Below are 18,050 nucleotides of genomic sequence, written 5' to 3' on the forward strand. Positions count from 1 at the left end.
AATGTAAATATGTTCTTAAGATTAAGTAGTTTAAAGGTAGGTAGAGGTAGTAGTACCCCCGGAGTTAGAAAAGTCAATTTTGTTATTATCTAAAATATTTTTTCCGTATGTCTACAGTTTTACTACAGTATTTATGAATAACTATTTTAAATTTTTAAAGCTACACTTGCCACACAAATGCAGCAGGCCTACACTTACACCTACTTACATTCCAATTATTCTTTTTCTGTGAATCTAACCAGCCTGTTCTGTTCAGCTCTGTCAAGTCTTGTTGATTATATTTAACAATATATGCAGTCCAATTAATGTAGCAAAGATGCACTTTATTAAAGGAACACGCCGACTTATTGGGACTTTGGCTTATTCACCGTATCCCCCAGAGTTAGACAAGGCCATACATACCCTTCTCATCTCTGTGCGTGTTGTAACTCTGTCTGACGCTCCCACCGCTAGCCTTGCTTAGCACAGATCCTGGAGGTAACCGGCTCCAACTAGCCTACTGCTCCCAATAAGTGACAAAATAATGCCAACATGTTCCTATTTACATGTTGTGATTTGTATAGTCACAGCGTGTACAAATAACAAGGTCACATGAGACACAGCCATCTTCTAACCGTATACATACTGGGAACTATGTTCTCAGAAAGGCAAAGCACTGCTACTTCTGTTACTTGGGCGGAGTGATTTGCTCGCAGCCCAGAAGCCCCGTGGTGAGGAGCAGAGAGTTCGCCTGGAGTTCGCTCCGAGTTAATCACTCCGCCCAAGATCCAGTGATTACAATTGAGTGCTTTCCACTCGGAAGTGATTTAAATTGAAATGCTTGTGTAAAAAAAAAAAAGCCGGACACTTGGGCGTCCAAGGTTAGGGTGAACCAGGCTGCGTGCCCCTCTCAGACTTCCTAAGAGGCTGCATGCTCTGCCCTCTATCACTGCCATCGAAAAGTGCAGCGTGGTACGGGCGAAAGAGGGGAAGTTATAAATATTAATAGTTTTTTTTTTGTGAAATTCATGAAAAAAATATTTGACCATCGGAACAGGCTCACGTACATGTAGACATCAATACGGTGCCAATTAGCAGTGCTCTGGCTGCGCCTTGAGACATTTATTTTTAATGAGGGTCAATTGTTTGAAGTAACCTCTGCAGCCACCCCCATTAGAAACTTGTGGCACAAATCAGTTGTAATTAATAGTGGATGTTATTATTCTGTGCACACATGTGAGAAAGCCCAAGTTTTTGTAATGCACTGTGTTTACGGTATGTCACTAATGATGATGTGACTCTCTAACCTGCTTGTCCGCTTCAGATCATCCAGAGACAGTTGGAGCAGGTGGAGGAGAAGCAGAGGCAGCTGGAAGAGAGAGGCGTAGCTGTGGAGAAAGCTTTGAGAGGAGAAGCAGGTAACAACTTGTCACTTATACCGTTATACACTTTTCTTTTCTTTTTTTTAAATCAATCTGGCCATCGCATGCTGCGTAGTGTATCAGTAACGCTACTGCAGATAGACGTAATGCCCACGTTTAGTAAAGTGTGTAGTAACTTATTATTAACATTATGCAGGTGATTTACTGTATACGACAATTAAATCTTGTTTTTGTGTTGGCGCTGGCTCTGTGAGACCATGTTTCATCTTTATATGATATGTATTCAGCCTTTTCTAGAGCTCTTACGGGAATAGTAATATTATCGACGTCGATTAGGATGATGTAACCAAGAAACCGCATTACCTCAGAAAAGCTGTCCCTCTGCGATCATTTAGATTGTGCTGAAATCACAGTCTGCATTTGCAATTTATATAGTCCTACTGAAGCATATTACAGCATGTAGATTTGTGCGCAGAAAGACATATTTGTTTCTTTAAAGTAATAAACCCAAATAAGTCTTGACAAGGGACTATCACAGACAATATATTTCCGAGATGAAGAATGCATTATTTGCTTAGTTCTTTATTGGATACAGTTTTATAAGCGTGCGAAGCATGAATAGTGCTCAGCAGCAATAACAATAACAATTTACGTGATGGGAGTTTTGTATGCGAGTAGGGCACTGAGGTTGTCCTTTATAGAGCTGACAGTGTATTTAATCCTCATTTACTTAATGATAGCGGTGGTACGGTTCATGAAAAAACATCCGAACCGCTCGGTTCGCTTGTCTCGGTTCGGATCGTGTGTGCGTCAGTCCATCAGTACGCTGTTAATGTGCACTAACCACTTAATGACGTAGTGCCCACTTTCGACACCTATATTAAAGGTGCTCTAAGCGATGTTGGGTGACGTTACTTCTTGTTGACGTTCAAAGTATGTTCAAACAAAATGGAGACTAGCTCGCTCCTCCCTCCTCCTCATCCCGTCCCCTCCCTTCTGTGCTTCAGCGCACTAGTCTATTTTTTTTTACAGTGTGTTTAGGGGACCGGCAGCTCGCGGATAGCGAGGAGATGTTTGCTGTATGTGACAAAAAATGTTGTAGCCTAAAAAATGCATGACATCGCTTAGAGTACCTTAATGGAAATGACGAGGGGGATGAGTGTGACGAACGCAACACATGGCAGCTGATTGGACGAACGAGTCACGTGGGTCTTGCTGCTCCCGAATTTCAAAACGGACTCCAATGTCTCGTTCTGAATACCATCTCGTATTTTACGAAAATAGTTCACCGAAACGTGTTTCTGAAAACATTTTAAGCGAGAAATAGGCCATACAGTTGCTGAATCTGTCTGTTTTTTTTTTTAATCGACAAAGGTCAGTTTAAAAGATTTTCGTCAGATTTTGAGAGGCGCCGAGCCGACCGCTCCTCAAGTGGAGTGTGGAGTGCTGCTGCGGTAGGTCACGTCACATGCAGAAATGTCAAGTGGGAGAGATAAGGAAGGCTGCCCGGAGTTGGAGGATGCGCCAGCGTCGCATATAGTCTGGTGTGTGGGAGCATTTTGGATTTCATGTTACCTATGATGACAGCGGAAATAAAACAATAGATAGAACTGCCACTGTGTGCATGTATTGTGCAACATGCATTCAATATGCTAATTTTAGCTATATATCCTATGCTGAAGTATATTTCTGGAGTGTTAAAGATTAAAAGAAAAAATAACAAGAACCGTACAGAACCAAAATCCGTGACCCTAAAACCGTGATATGAACCGAACCGTGGGTTTCGTGAACCGTACCTCCCCTACTTAATGATGATGGTAACAGAAGCTTTTATAATGCAAATGCATGCACGTAGATGCATTGCACCTTTTAAATTCCGGAATTTTCCCACCGACCGAATAACCAATTACTTTTCCCATCAGCTGTGTCTCCAGTCAATTGTTTGAGTATGTTTTAACTTGTTTACTACTCTACTCTCTTAAAGGATTGTATAAAGGTACTTATACATTACCCAAACATCACAAAAGAAGATCAGGTATTAGATTTACTGTAGTTTATTTTTTTAAATTTTTTTTTATCAATGACATGTGACACTGTTATGTAGGCTCCATCCGTGGTGACACACTGCAACAGTTCTCCATCTCCAACATGTCGATCTTTGTCCGTTCATAACTTGTCCTCCATCGCCAGTCCGAGCTGCATGCGATCCGGAGAATGTGTGTCCCGACATAGATTTGTGCTTGCTCATTCTGGATGTGTTTTGTCTCCTTCACTGCCTCTCAACGAGGAGAGTTTCTGTACTCTGATCAAGACTCAGGTCACGTTACATTTGACAAGTGCAATCAAAATGTAAGAAATCAAATATAAATTGGCTTTCAGGACGACAACATTACAATATTTTCTCCAAATGTTTGCTGTAGCTGAGCGACTTGATACAGATGTTTGTTGAGATCGTATCTATTATATTATTTAATTTTTTTATTTTATTGTGGCGAGTAACAGCAATCCAGAGATGTTTACGACTTTGTCAGTTGTACTCAAAGATCACACTCAGCTGCTCTTTCAGTCTGAAATGATTAGGTATTAAATCATCACATTATTGTAATTGAACTTTGGTGCACATGGGTTTGAACCAACTACAACTTTGTCAAATTAAATGCACTCAAAAAAAAACAACACATTTCAGCACACAACATATTACACGAGGCTTTGTGTGATATTAAGCAGACTGAGCCAGTAAACAGCAATACAGCAAATCTATGTTGTGGCCTCTTATTATTTTGGAAAATGCCATGTTAGTATTGCTCAGCCTGACTGTATTGTGCACTGTGGGAAGTACTGATGGACTCTCTTTGTTCTGAGTGTTGCTGCAGTGTGTATGTGTGGTGTTTGTGTGTTTGTGTGTGTGTGTGTGTAAGAATGTGTTTGCAAGAACATGCATGACCTGCTATTTTGTGTGTGCGCCCAGTTTGGGGCTGTGTAAAATAACTCCTATCTCTAATATATCCCTGTCATTGTAGACTATTGGGGAGATTCTAATTACAGTGAAGTCCTGGACTTGCATCTTGGGCGTTATATAATTTAAAATCTAACCCCCCCCCCCCCCATCATGCTTCTTCTTTCTGACCTCAAAAGATCGTCTTTGATCTCCATAAACTCATAAATAGTGAATGCATGAATGAATATGTAACTTGTATTTGTCACTTTTCAGCTTCGCAGACTGTACAATACAAACTCCAGTAGAGAGACAAACAGGCACATATTTCAGAGGCAGAAAGCCAAACAGCAAGATTGATTCTTGCATTCAAAGGAACACTGTTCATGCGCTGAGGACCAGTCCAGCAGAAACCCCAAAATAAAAATAGAAACGCTATGACACTTAAGTAAATAATGCACTGGCAGTGTTGACTGTGCAAATTCATACTACATACAGAACATGCTCTTTAAATATCGCCTCCTTTGCATATTCATCAATACATAGTTTGCCAGATAACATCCACACATCGTTTGGAAACCAAAGTCACGAAAGGTAGCAGCATGATAGTTGAGATAGTGAAAAAGTACCTTTTCTGATTTTAGAGTTTAAAACTGATATTCTATATTGTTCTTATTGCCAGTGAGTCCCATGAAAAGACCAAAAACCAGCAATATCTACGTTTATAACTCACTCAGCAATAACTTAGTATTGTCTGTGCAAATGTAGGCCTGATATAGTTTATTCCCCTGTGACATAGACATTGTTGTCTAAAAACTATTAAAAACACATCAATGAGCCAAACTGTTGCCCAAGGTGAACTATTTTTTTGTTGTTGAGTAAATCACACATACTCTGTCCTGCTGCCATATACTAGTGCACCAAATGTGTATTATGCCGCAGGTAAAAAAAAATAGTCCCCAACAAATCTGCTTAAAACTACTTTTGTTGTACCTGAAATATCATAGATGAAGAAGAAGCACATGAACATACAAAAGAGACACATGTTGCAGTGTGCACACATTTACATACACAGACCCCCACCCCTACACACATACACTGTGATACAAGTATTGTATAACCTGCCCTGGACTGACTCATACTAAACTGCTGGCATGGCTCTTAGCTTCCCCTCAGAGCTTTCTGTGCTGCTGTAGTTCTGTCCTGTAGTCGCAGCAATGTTTTTTCCCTGACTTTCTCATACCTGCTCAGTTGTAAAAACACCCCGAGTTTTTAGTGCGTTTGTGTGTGGTGTGTCCTAATAGGCAATGTTGCAACCACTGACCCTTAGGTGCAATGTCCACACTGTAATTTGCCAGCAGTTAACAGTGTTCACCGTGTCTGCGTGAGATGTCTCGTGTGATATCTGTTGTTATCATGTAGACTGTGGCCTTGTTTGAATATGAGTAGCATGCATCACTTCCTCCTCAAGTCTGCTGGGAATTCAGAGGGCTGTGTTTCCTTCATGGGTATTTAGTGTCCTCAGCAAGGAGTGAGGAAAAAGGTGCATGTCCACATATTTGAGCAAGGCCTGTTGCCCAACTGGTTGTTGTCACTCACTCAGACAGGAGATCGCGTGGAGTTTTCACATAAAGATGAACCTACCTGCAGTTTCCAACCTTGCTGGTTGACCAGGGTACCCACGTGGGCTTAATGTTTCATCAGCTCATTCCATGTAGTATGTGTGAATGCTAAAAACAGTCGGTGTCTCTCACTTTGAATCTTTGCAACTGGAAGCAGTGTGTTTGCAGTGTTCTAAATGTGTTAATGAGAAGTATTCCTCTTTGTCTCATATACAGTGTTGCATATACATTTCCCAGCGATGGGAAATGTAGAATTTTGACTGAATAAGGTCCATAGTCGCTTTATCAGCCTGGTTGTATTTGAGGCCCTGCAGCGGGAACCAAAACTAAAGCCAGGATCAATATGACTGTACTCTGAATCCGATAAGTAATATAATTTATCTTATAATTTTAATCCCCTACTTTAATGATTATTCAATTAAGGATTTACTGAGCGGTAAGTTACAACGATGCGTTTCCTAACTATGCTTACGTGATTTGGTGGAGCCATAACATTTTTATTAGGACTCCAATCTGTCCAAAAAAAAAAAAAAAAAAAGATTTTCTAAACTGCAGTTTCCCCTACAGATTTTAAGCTTTTTCTCTGTGATAGTCCCTTGTAGTTATTATCTGGCATTTCACTTTCCCGGCTCCTTTACCCACCAGCCTGAACACTATGTCTTCCTCCTATTTGTGTCATGTAATGGTTCAAGCCCTTATATGTGTGCCACTATCAACGACCATGGGCGTGCTGGTCTTAAAGGGGGTAGGCTATATCCTTCGCGTTCCACTTCCGGGATTGCTCCGGTGCTGCAGGAAATTCCGCCGGATGCATGTATTTTCCGTTTCCTTCCGCTTTCTTTGTGTTGGAATTTTAAATTCGTTGGATTCATAAGGACTATTGTTGTCTGCTCCTCAGATCTCTGCATGGAAAATTGAGACAGCTAGCTAGACTATCTGTCCAATCTGAGTTTTCTCTCGCACGACTATTTTGCAGCGGCTCTGTGCGGAGCTTAGCACCGCCCCTGACAATTCTGATTGGTTTAAAAAAAATGCCATTAAACCAGAGCACGTTTTCCTCCCATCCCTGAATGCTATGTGGAGTAGCCAGACCCTCCTTCAGTGCACTTTGGAGAAGGGTCTGGCAAAGCGAGACTATATTGCTATCTTGAGGCAGCGGGAAGTGATCGCGCCATTGACCAACAAAAACCTGGTCGACAGTCAATAACGCAGCATTTCATTGTTATTTTAACAGCGCATTAGTAAAATGCGCCTAGGCTCGTGCACAGCGCGCACACACTATGCTTGTTACACACACAGGGACGCGCAGCAGCACACAAACATGCAAAAGATTAAAAATAAAAGTATTACAATGTGAAAGAGTATTTCACTTCACGCACGCATGAGCAGATCAGTTTCTTCTGCTAAAAAAATATCTCCTTCCTGCTTAGCAAATCCGCCATCAATGCGTCAAGGTACAAACGCGCCTGGCTTTTAAGGGGAATGGGAGATGACACTCTGATTGGTTTGCTGCACGTTACGCCCAAAACACCCGTTTGAACCACGCGCCTGGCTCACTGACCCATTTTTCCGCCGTTAAACTAGCAAAAGTGGATTTGTACACACCCTAAACACACCTGCGCCAGGCGCTTCACGCCGCGCACTCAGATCATTAAAATATGGCCCACAGGCTCTTTTAGGGTTGGCGTCGGCTACAGCATCCAACAAATACGTCCCATTCTAAAATTCATTGCAGCAGAGTGATTGCATTTCTGTTGGCGTCGGAGAACAATTTGAGCAAACGCACCACCAGTCTTTGTTTGCTCTCAGCATCTCAGGTTCTGGAGGGTCTGCGCTGGCCAAATCCTCTCGCACGTCTAATGCAGCCTCCACCTCTCTCCACTGCATTTCTTTGGCTGTATTCTTTAGCTTGATCATATACAGCTGAATATATGTGAGCTAAAATACTGTAAAATGTATACTCTTATACAGTCATATTTTGGGATGCCATTTTCGCTGTTGAAAAGAGACTGGGAATCCAAGCCCAAATAGCCTGTACTAGGGCTGGGCGATACGGAGAAAATCCGATATCACGATATTGTTGACCAAATACCTTGATGACGATATTGCGACGATATTGTAGGGTTGACTATTTGTGCTTTCACAAAATATTTACACAGTGAGATTTTAGATGAATAATCATCAATAATGTGTAATAATGAATAATGTGGAATGACTAAATGGTTAAAGGCAAATAATTGAACAGCTAGAAGTCAGTCAGTTCAGAAAATGACATCACTTTACTGTAATGCAGCCTTTAAAACCAGGAAAAGACAACACTTACCATATAACGATATTACGATATCCAAAATCTACGACGATTTCGTGATATGAGACTAGCGTCTCAGATGTATTGACCCCAGCCCTAGCCTGCAGTTCTTCCTTGCATCCAAGTGCGTCACTGTCATATGACGCCGCTGTATGCAGGAAAAACATCTGCAATCTTAGCTTTCTCGATCAATACACCTCGCAGTGAGGCATTTATTGCTTCAATCGACTACATTTATCATCAACATTGATTGGAGAGCCACATAAAAGGTGGCAAATTTCCCCTTTATGGTAGCAACCACTATCTGTGAGAAAATCTGTTTAGCTGGTGCATATAAGAAAAAAAGTCCTAATTTGCACTTCAATAGTAGCCACACTTCAAAAATCACCATACTGGCAACCAAATTGAGCCGGGTGTTCTTAACGTGTTCAAGTAGTGTTTACTAGGAGAGGCTGAAACATCTTAAAAGAAGAAGCAATTATCTGTGTCTGATCAGTAATGGATTTAATTATGGGATTAAATCATTCTGTGTACTGTGAAAAACACTTGCCGTATGCGTAGGCTTTTCCCATTTCATAACTGACACAGGGTGCTGTTTACTAACTGAACATTATCTGAAGAACTACAGATGAAAGATCAAACAGGGGGATTATTTTCCCTTTCTGTGCTCCAGGTTTTCTGCCTTCTCTTGTTTCCGTTTCTTATTTTTACCCACTTTTTCATCCCTCACACCCCACAGCTGATCTCTCCCACCTCCTCTCTCTAGGTGATTTGTCTTCTCCCTATCACAGTGCTCCTGCCCTCTTTTGATTTTCTCCTCAATTTTCTTTCTCCCTCATCACACCCTTCTTCCCCCTCCACCCACGCTCTGTGTCCTCTTTTCTGTTTTTCTCTGTAACGTCGCTGCTCTTCCTCCTGGATTATTTCCACCACTCTTTCTCTCTCCACCCACCCACCGACGCACCCATCTCCGTCCCCCCCTTTCACGCTCTGTCCCTCTGTCTTGTGGAAGTTGAGCCCTTTGTGGGGATGCCACGCCGAAGACCCCTCTCCTTCTGCCCCTGCTGGTCCCCTGAAGGTAACGTAACCTCGCCGCCTCTGCTGACGGTTGTGGCGGGTTACCATGGCAACCGTACGGATCTCCAGAACCGGGCTACCCCCCTTGAGCCCCCTCCTCCCCCCCCCCATCATCCTCCCAGCCGGCCTTCCTCCTTTTCCCCGTCCTCAGCGTTTGTGTGTGATCGGGCTCAGTAGCTTTCCCCAGAATGTACCCAAAAACTGAGTCTTGTATTGAGTCATTTCTCATGAGGAAATTGATTTAAAATATATATATAAAAAAAAATGCTCCGAATATTCATTTCATCACAATTTTGTCGACTGCGTCAGAATTTATGCCGTTAAAGGTATTGATCAGTTGGTAATTTTTTTTATTATTATTATTATTTGTTACCATGACAGTTATTTTATGTCGATTTTCATCTTCCCCAAAACGGATAAGGATCAGGACAGAGTCTCTGTCGATACTTTAAACTCTAATGTACAGTTCTAGCATCTTGGCTCCCACAGGGTAGATGAATAATAAAAAGACACTACCAATCCAAACCGTTTTATAGTATAGCTCTTATAGAGCATAATCAACACCAATACAACTTGAAGAGAAATCCTATGCTTGCCGTGCAGTGTTGCCAGATTGGGCCTGCTTTTTTTTATTTAACTAGACCAGGGGTGTCAAACTCAATTTCACTAAGGGCCACACTGGAAATGAAGATCACAATAAGGGCCAGACATGTTGAGCTTATTGACATGCTTTTTTTTAGTAAAAAATTCAATTAACTTTGTATTATTGCATGTCTCATACAGCTCTCTCCCATACAGTTTGGTCGACATAAAACCCTAAAAAAGTCAGCAAAAAAGTTTCTTAGCCATCGTAGAATTTAGCAAGTCATGGAAAACAAACATTAGAAATTTAAAAACAGCTACCACCCAGCCGACTCACCACAACACACAGCCTTTTCACAGCCTGAATATAATAAAAAAAACTCTCTCCTTCTGTGGGGAATTCTGAGTCTCAAAGTCTGCAAATCTGTCAAATTCTGCACGGCAGTGTCGCATAATTACAGTATGAAAAACAGATTGCTGATTTTTATTTTTTTTGGTTTGGTGCACAACTAGTTAGCTGTGAACCTAAATTGAAATGTGGGCCTTGAGTTTGACACATGCGAATTAGACGGTTAAAAAAATGACACGCAATAACCGATAACTGATGGCCAGCAAAATCCAATGTCATTTCAGTTTATCACAACTGGGTTGAAACTTGAATTTTCAATTATTATTCCCCGTAGCTCTGTGATCAAAGACTTGTCTAAGGTGCACATATTTAAAAAATTAGATTTAACATGTTACATTAAATTAATTACATTGGACATTAACATTATCCAAAAGACTTGGTAAAAGAAACTGTCAAGAAGAAGAAGAAAAAAAACAACTGTTGTAGTTGAAAATCAGTTATAATCCTAGAACAATCATAGTGTCTCAGAAAATGGAGGAAAAGATACGCTTCCTTATTATTCTAAGAGGCTGCATTCACTCAAAGGGGAAACTACTCTGCTGTAGTGTGTCTTATCAACCGCATGTGCTCTGTTTTCTGTTTTCTAAAAATGAATCGTAAAGCTGCGTAGTCCTTTGCCGCATCCATTTTTGCAGTTGTTATCCCTTGAATTAATGTTAAACGTGTCATGTAATCATAAAATGATAATAAAACCGGGGCGGGTGAACACCTGAGACGTGGCTAGCTCGCGGGCAAGTTTGCGGTTCAAGGAGTGAGAAGCTTGCATGGTGTGATGATTTGTTATAAATATGCAAGCATTACACAAAAACAAGTCCTTAAACATTAATGGATCATCTGGTTTGGTCCTGTAGCTAACACCTGTCAGTGGAATATTTTGCCTGAGCTTCTAATCCGTTTAAAGAAACATTCTTTTGTGTTTGTGTGCGATCTGGTGTTTTGGTTCCTGTTTTTTTTTTATTGCTGTTTCTGCCTTGTACCGGACGAACTATCCTTTTGTGTTCGGAGTCTCGGAGCTGAGGGGTGGTGACGGTGGAACAGGTTGAAATACAAAGACAAACATCCATTTGTAGGATAGGTTTGGAAACTCAGCCTTGCTCTTACACTTCCCTCCTTTGTCTCTGCATGTTGTATTCTTCTCCAGTGTGAGCAGCTCTTCTCCAGCTTTGCCTCTTCCGTCCCTTGTCTGTTAGTTAGCGAAAGCCAGCCCCCCGAGACCACAACCGTGCAATTTTATGGGTGTAAAATGTTTTTTCCTTTTCGTTTTGCAAGAGCCTCCTCTTCCCCAGCTAACTATGTCACGCCGCATCGAGGTTTGCCTTCCGGTGTTTCCCCGAAACCGCTCGGCTCCACCTGCTCCAGTCTGATAAATTTAAAGGCCAATCGCCCAATGCATCGCCCCCAGCAGCAGACCTTTCTAAGCATGCCACATATAGACCGTTCTTCTCTGCATACAGCGGGACTGCAAAGTGTGCAGCTGTTCGGCTCTCTGACTGATAATGCCAGTTATGAAAACTGCAATGCATTATGCCAGTAGCGCTGAACATGCTTTACTCTGAGGCAGACTTAATTAAGGAGTGTGAACTTCACTGTTGGCCTAAATGATTAATCATCCCATAAACATTTGATCCTGTAATTGAATATGTAAAGACAGCAGAATGATTCATGCATTCCCCCCCCCCATTAACTGCTAATGAAGAATTTCCATAAAGTCCTTGGGTTTACTTGTCTGTAGTGTCTAAGCTACTGATTGGTGTGTTTGTGTTTTTTCTTATTACCCATACACTCAAAAAAAATAAAAAAATAAATCTGATAGGAGGAGGTAGTTGCTCCCAAAGAGCAGCTACATCTGACACGGAGTCCAAACTGGGTAACACAAACTTTGCAAATAGGGTATTTTCTGTTTGTGGGTTGTGTGTCTGTGTGTGTGTGTGTGTGTGTGTGTGTGTGTGTGTGTGTGTATGCATTTACCAAAGTTGAAACCTGTAGCTCCACGCCATCTTCTGTGCGCCATCTTTAAGTATGGCGCGACTGACCACGTTGGTGTCAAGTCCATATCCTTCCACCTCACCACGCCCCAGCGAAGGACATCCTGGCTTGGCTGTCATTGCATTGCCCCGTGTCAGTCCTTGTCAGTGTGTGACATCAGTGTCCATCTCCCAGCAGCCATCTGGCGTCTCACTCACCACTCTGTGCTTCCTCCTTCCCCTCCAGGCATGGGCAAGAAGGACGATCCCAAGCTAATGCAAGAGTGGTTTAAGCTGGTGCAGGAGAAAAATGCCCTGGTCCGCTATGAGTCAGAACTCATGATATTGTAAGTACACGAATTGACTGTTGAGATGGATAAGCTAGTCGATAAACTGATTCGTCAAAGGGGCTTTTCATTTCCAAGAAGCACAGCCTAGCTGTGTGTTACTACCAACTCCTGTAGTAACCAAGCAACTAGTTTGAAATAAATTGTGTGTTGAGTATATAAAAACTCAACACACATATACTGTGTGTGTGTGTATATATATATATATATAAAAAAGAGATGGTCCGATACCAGTATCTGTATTTGCTCCGATACTGCCTAAAACGCTGGTATCGGGAAGTACTGGAGTTTATGCACTGATCCGGTACCATGTAATAAAGCCCTAAAGAAAATCTACGTTAAAGTAGTTTATTTATGTTCTTTTTCCGTTATAACTGACTGTCAAACTGGATAGTAAAAGAAAGTTCTGTGGCATTCATTGTTTGTGTTTGTTTGATACATACAAGTGTACCTATGGGAGAATATGTATATGTATAATATGTATATGTTTTTTAAATTATATTTTATATATACAGTGTGTATATATATATATATATATATATATATATATATATATATATATCAGAATTCCAGAGTTTTACTATGTTAAACTATGAAATGGCTATAAATAAACAAGACCAGACATAAAGTCACACTATTATATATGCTGTACTTCTCAGATAAACCTTCATCACCATCAGCTGCAGCTTGTCAGGCTCGGCTGTGGTTTGAGCTTGGTGTTAAGGCTGTCTTGATAACAGGCATACAGTAGGCTTAGTAACGTGGTATTGTTTACCATGCTGTTTAAGCATTATTCTCGAAGTAGAGCTGCGGCTGATGGGGATTTTGGGGATCATTTTAGAGGCATCCTCCCATGAACTAAAGTCTTGACCTGTGAATGTCAAGGGATCACCAAAGTCACGAGGATTGATTCCCGAGACCATGATTGTCTGCAATAGTTGTCGAGATATTTCATTCTGAACCAGACAAAACAATTAACAGACCAATGAACGATAGTGCCATCCCTAAAAATGTAGTGTACTGTGATAAATAGCCTGAGGATGTAATAATATTCCATCATGTAAGAACAAGGCTAATAAGCTAATAAAGAGTATACAGAAGATAAAAAAACTGACTTATTGCCAACTTATTTTTTATGATCATTATTATTACATCATGAGTTTAAGCAGGTTGTTGGCCCTAATGAAGTCATATTAAGTTTATGTTTTTCAACATAATATGATAGGAGTTCACATTCACAATCCATTCAGAGAAACACGTTTTATTACACTCTGACAAGTCATTCAATTAGCCAGCAATTTCTCATCAGCAACTAAAAGCTTTTAGATTAACTATCCATCTTTTTTAGAACAACTACCGGTAATAATTGAAAGAAAATCCTGTCTAGATAAATGAAGATGCAGCCAAAACACATATATGTTGAAAATAATGATTCATTCGTGAAACAAACTTAGCTCATACCATACTTTTTCCTTCTGTCCCCAAGTGCCAGAGAGTTGGAGCTGGAGGACCGACAGAGCCGCCTGCAGCAGGAACTCCGGGAGCGAATGGCTGTGGAAGGTGAATGCAGGAGTCTCAAAGTGCTCATATTATGCTTTTTGGCTTTTCCCCCTTTCCTTTATTGTGTTATATATCTTTTTTGTGCACGTTATAGGTTTACAAAGTGAAAAAGCCCTGCACTCTGTAGCTAAAACAGAGAGCTCAACACACAGGGTGAAAAGAGGAGCTGCAGCAATGTGCTGTACAACAAAAATATGTTTGTTTTTTTGAAAATTAAACCATGTAAACCTATTCTGACATAACCTCTAAATACAATGACCATAATATGAGCACTTTAATCCACTAACAGCCCCTTAGCTCTGAATGTTCCGATCTGTATAATCTGCCGGCTCTCTTGAACTCCTTGTTTTCCCGTGCCTCTCTCAGACCACCTGAAGTCGGAGAAGGAGCTCAGTCAAGAGAAGCAGATCTTGAATGAGATGTTGGAGGTGGTGGAGCAGCGTGACGCCCTGGTGGCCCTCTTGGATGAGCAGAGGCTTCGGGAGAAAGAGGAGGACAAGGACCTGGAGGCTGTAATGCTCTCCAAAGGCTTCAACCTCAACTGGGCTTAGGAGGAATGAAATAATTGCTCGTCAAGCCCTGGTGAAAAGAGTTGACTTGAGATAGGCGGTCTCTGCCTCGCGTGGTCCTCTTGGATCAGGATAGTCTGCTGAACACCTGCAGCAGTGAATGTGTAAAGATTCCCCCAACACACACACACACACACACACACACACACACAAACACTACGACTGCCTCTGACATTGAAGCAGTATGCAACGTTTACATATCCTCTGCCCAAAAGGCAGTCCCAGTTAATCACTTTGCAGTTTTTTTGCTTGCTCTCGCCCCCTAAGGGTGTAGAAGCGGGTACATTCACAGCTTTATCAGCCCAGCCTTGAAGTGGATCCTCTCAAACAGGGGGGGGCGGGCTTTGGGAGAATGTTTAAAGACTTGTTTCATTCTCGATTATCTAAAGGGAAGAATGCAGTTCGGTCCTGCTGATGTAAAGGAATTGTAAAGAATTGTGTTTTTGTGTATAGTTGTAAGTAAGTCACATTGTCGGCGGATGAGGGTCATCTCTTCTTTTTTTTCCGGAAGAAAAAAAATAAATAAAAAAGGACTGCTACAGAGGTATGTTTAAATGCTGGAGTGACGTCTCCAGTCTCAGTGTCTGATTCTCCTTTCCAGTCTGACTGTAGGACGAACATCCTCTGCTGAAGCTGCCTTTCTATCCAGTGACAAACTGACTTCTGCATCCTTACGAACCATAAAGACACCATAAAAGGCTCTATTCCCCCCCCTCACAGTGTTTTTGTGTTTATGAGTCAACACTAAGAAACCATTAAATATGGCCATGGTTTTAATGTATTTATTATCTTTGTCTGTTTTTTTAACAGATACACATTTTTGTTTTGTTTTGCATTCACAGGAGAGTGCCCTGCATCTCATTATCTTGCACTTGTGCATGACTCAGATGCACACCATAAGCCATTGCATGTCAGGAATGAAGGCTGCAGGCACATAAAAGAACTTTACCTTGTCTTTGATAGCTAGGACATAGAATACAGACTTATACTATTTATGAACACTCAAGCATTTCACATGACTCGATAACGACGGGCCTCTCCTTGACATGTACTGTACATCACACACTGACAGTTAACGTTTACGAACGCTTGTCCATATTCGAGATCGGGTGTTTATGTTTCCTACTGTGGTAAACTGTAGCGAGGTAAAAACAACCGTTGAAAAGGATTCATCTTTGAAGGAGCCGTCTCTTCGAGGTCAGATATGTTTTCCAGCGTGGGATGTTCTCATTAATGAAGCCGATTTCACTGTTGTTAATGGGAGATCAGCGTAGCTCACATTACTCATTTTGTGCCACAGGACTGTCTCTGTCGGTGGATATGCTGCAATATCTGAGAAATACACCACGAGGACTTACACACACACCACTCACATCCATGTATGGCAGTGTTAATACTTTACCTTTGAACAAGATGCCTTTTTCATTTTCATTCTCTATACTTAAGTTATATTTTATTATGATCCTGTATGTTTTTTGAGGTAGTCACATATGTGTATCCCACTGGAACTCCAAGATTATTATTTTTTTTTCAAATACTTTTATACAGCACGTCCCCACACAAACAAGTAGATGATTTTAAATAGGGAGCTTAAGAAATGCAAAGTGCTTTATGAGCAACTTGCATCAAACAGGAGCGTTATGGTTTAACTGGTGGGCAGTCAAATCTAATAGCCTTTTCGACAACTGTAAAACTCCAGATGGTCACTGGTTTACAGCACAGAAACACTAGAGGCTATATTTATGACTTGGTATGAGCTGTGAATAAAAAAAAAGAAGTGATATCATTTTGAGGGTTGTTGTTTTAGACGGTGTGTGATAAGTTTGACATGATTGTATTGATATTTATTAACGTGTGCAAACTGTATTATATGTAAAGAAAATGAATCCTAATTTTTAAACTGTTCTGTTGACACATGACTTGTAATGTAAATGCTTCATGTAGCTAAAATGCATAGGGGTGTTGGATGTATGCTGAAAACGGCAATAAAACAATGCAGTTCTTTTAAATGTTTGCCCACTAAAGTCTCACGTTTTTTGTTTTTTTTATTGGATTATGGTTATAAACAAGTTTTAGCTAACCATTAAAAACTGCAATTATAAGATAAAACTGACATATTTGTGTGGCTGATTTCCTCCTACGTTTTTAGCTGGCTAGAGCTCTTCCTTTTACTGTCCCTGCCATTACCAGCTCTGACTCAATACATGAGTAGGCTAAAATCTGTTTATTTCTGCAGAGAACACGAGATACTGTAGCAAAGAGATTAATTGTAAACCCAAATGTGTATTATGTAATACAACCAGTCAGTCAACATGGGTTTTGAAACAAAGTATATACTTAATATATTTTCATAAATGGGCCTACTCAATAAACTGTAGCTAAACATGGGACAAACTTAAGTGGGCTCTGTGATGATTTCAACTCTTATTCAGGCTGCTAATTAAAGCCATATTGTAACTCTTTTTCAGGCTGCTCTAAAAACGAAACCTCCTGTTTAGCCAGACTCATTTCACCTCAGGGTGATAGTATACACATCCCACACTGTCACTGGGTAATATTGGACTATTCTGATATAGGATTTTAAAATTAAAGGCTTAAATGTCCACTTAAAGCTATATTTCAACTCTTATTCAGGCTGATAATTAAAGCCATATTGTAACTCTTTTTCAGGCTGCTCTAAAAACAAAACCTCCTGTTTAGCCAGAATCTTTTCACCTCATGGTGATAGTATACACATCCCAGAATGTCACTGGGTAATATCGGAGCATTCTGATATAGGATTTTAAAATGAAAGGCTTAAATGTCCACTTAAAGCTATATTTCAACTCTTTCTGGCTGCTAATTAAAGCCATATTGCACCTCCATACAATTGGAAGACTCCAAAGAGATAACTCTGAGGCTGGTCACCAAGTGTTATTTTCTCAGACTTGACACAGCTCCTCCAGAGCCACAGAAGACAACAGTTTTCTCAGACTGAGTAGTCTTCTTCAGGACAAGAAAACGTCATGGCAGGTGTATTGCTCAGGACCCGAGGGAGCGCAGTCGAGTGTGATGTTGTGGATGAGCGGTTCTAAGCTGAGAGCAGAAATACCGGAGGCCAAGCAACCACCCAATTCCGAACAGGCACGTTTTGAACGGGCACTGCACTAGTGCAGGCATCTTCAACCCCTCGGGGGTCCTCAGAGTCAATGCAGAGGGGCCTCCAAACTAGTCTTAATTTTTGAATTTGTTTAAAAAATTAAAAAGTGTTAACATGAATCTAACATATTAGAAAATATAAATCCCCACTGATGATAGGCTAACTGGTCTATAGATA

The 18,050-nt window shown here is 40.9% G+C and overlaps 1 protein-coding gene across 26 annotated transcripts in view; it reads left to right on the forward strand.

Annotated features, from left to right (window-relative positions):
• mical3a (microtubule associated monooxygenase, calponin and LIM domain containing 3a) overlaps positions 1–16,753 on the forward strand; it is a 123,133-nt gene extending 106,380 nt beyond the window's left edge. For 23 of the 26 annotated variants that reach the window (XM_039809596.1, XM_039809598.1, XM_039809595.1 and 20 more), the window contains 5 exons: positions 1,304–1,397; positions 9,239–9,304; positions 12,506–12,605; positions 14,092–14,165; positions 14,532–16,753. In XM_039809596.1, coding sequence (XP_039665530.1) covers positions 1,304–1,397; positions 9,239–9,304; positions 12,506–12,605; positions 14,092–14,165; positions 14,532–14,716 — 519 coding nt within the window. In that variant the 3' untranslated portion in view covers positions 14,717–16,753. The remainder of the gene's footprint in view (positions 1–1,303; positions 1,398–9,238; positions 9,305–12,505; positions 12,606–14,091; positions 14,166–14,531) is intronic. The other 3 variants (XM_039809605.1, XM_039809622.1, XM_039809613.1) reach the window with 2 other exon arrangements.
• Positions 16,754–18,050: the final 1,297 nt, after the last annotated feature.

This window comes from Perca fluviatilis, chromosome 8 (genome assembly GCF_010015445.1).
Source record: "Perca fluviatilis chromosome 8, GENO_Pfluv_1.0, whole genome shotgun sequence".
NCBI classification, from domain to species: domain Eukaryota; kingdom Metazoa; phylum Chordata; class Actinopteri; order Perciformes; family Percidae; genus Perca; species Perca fluviatilis.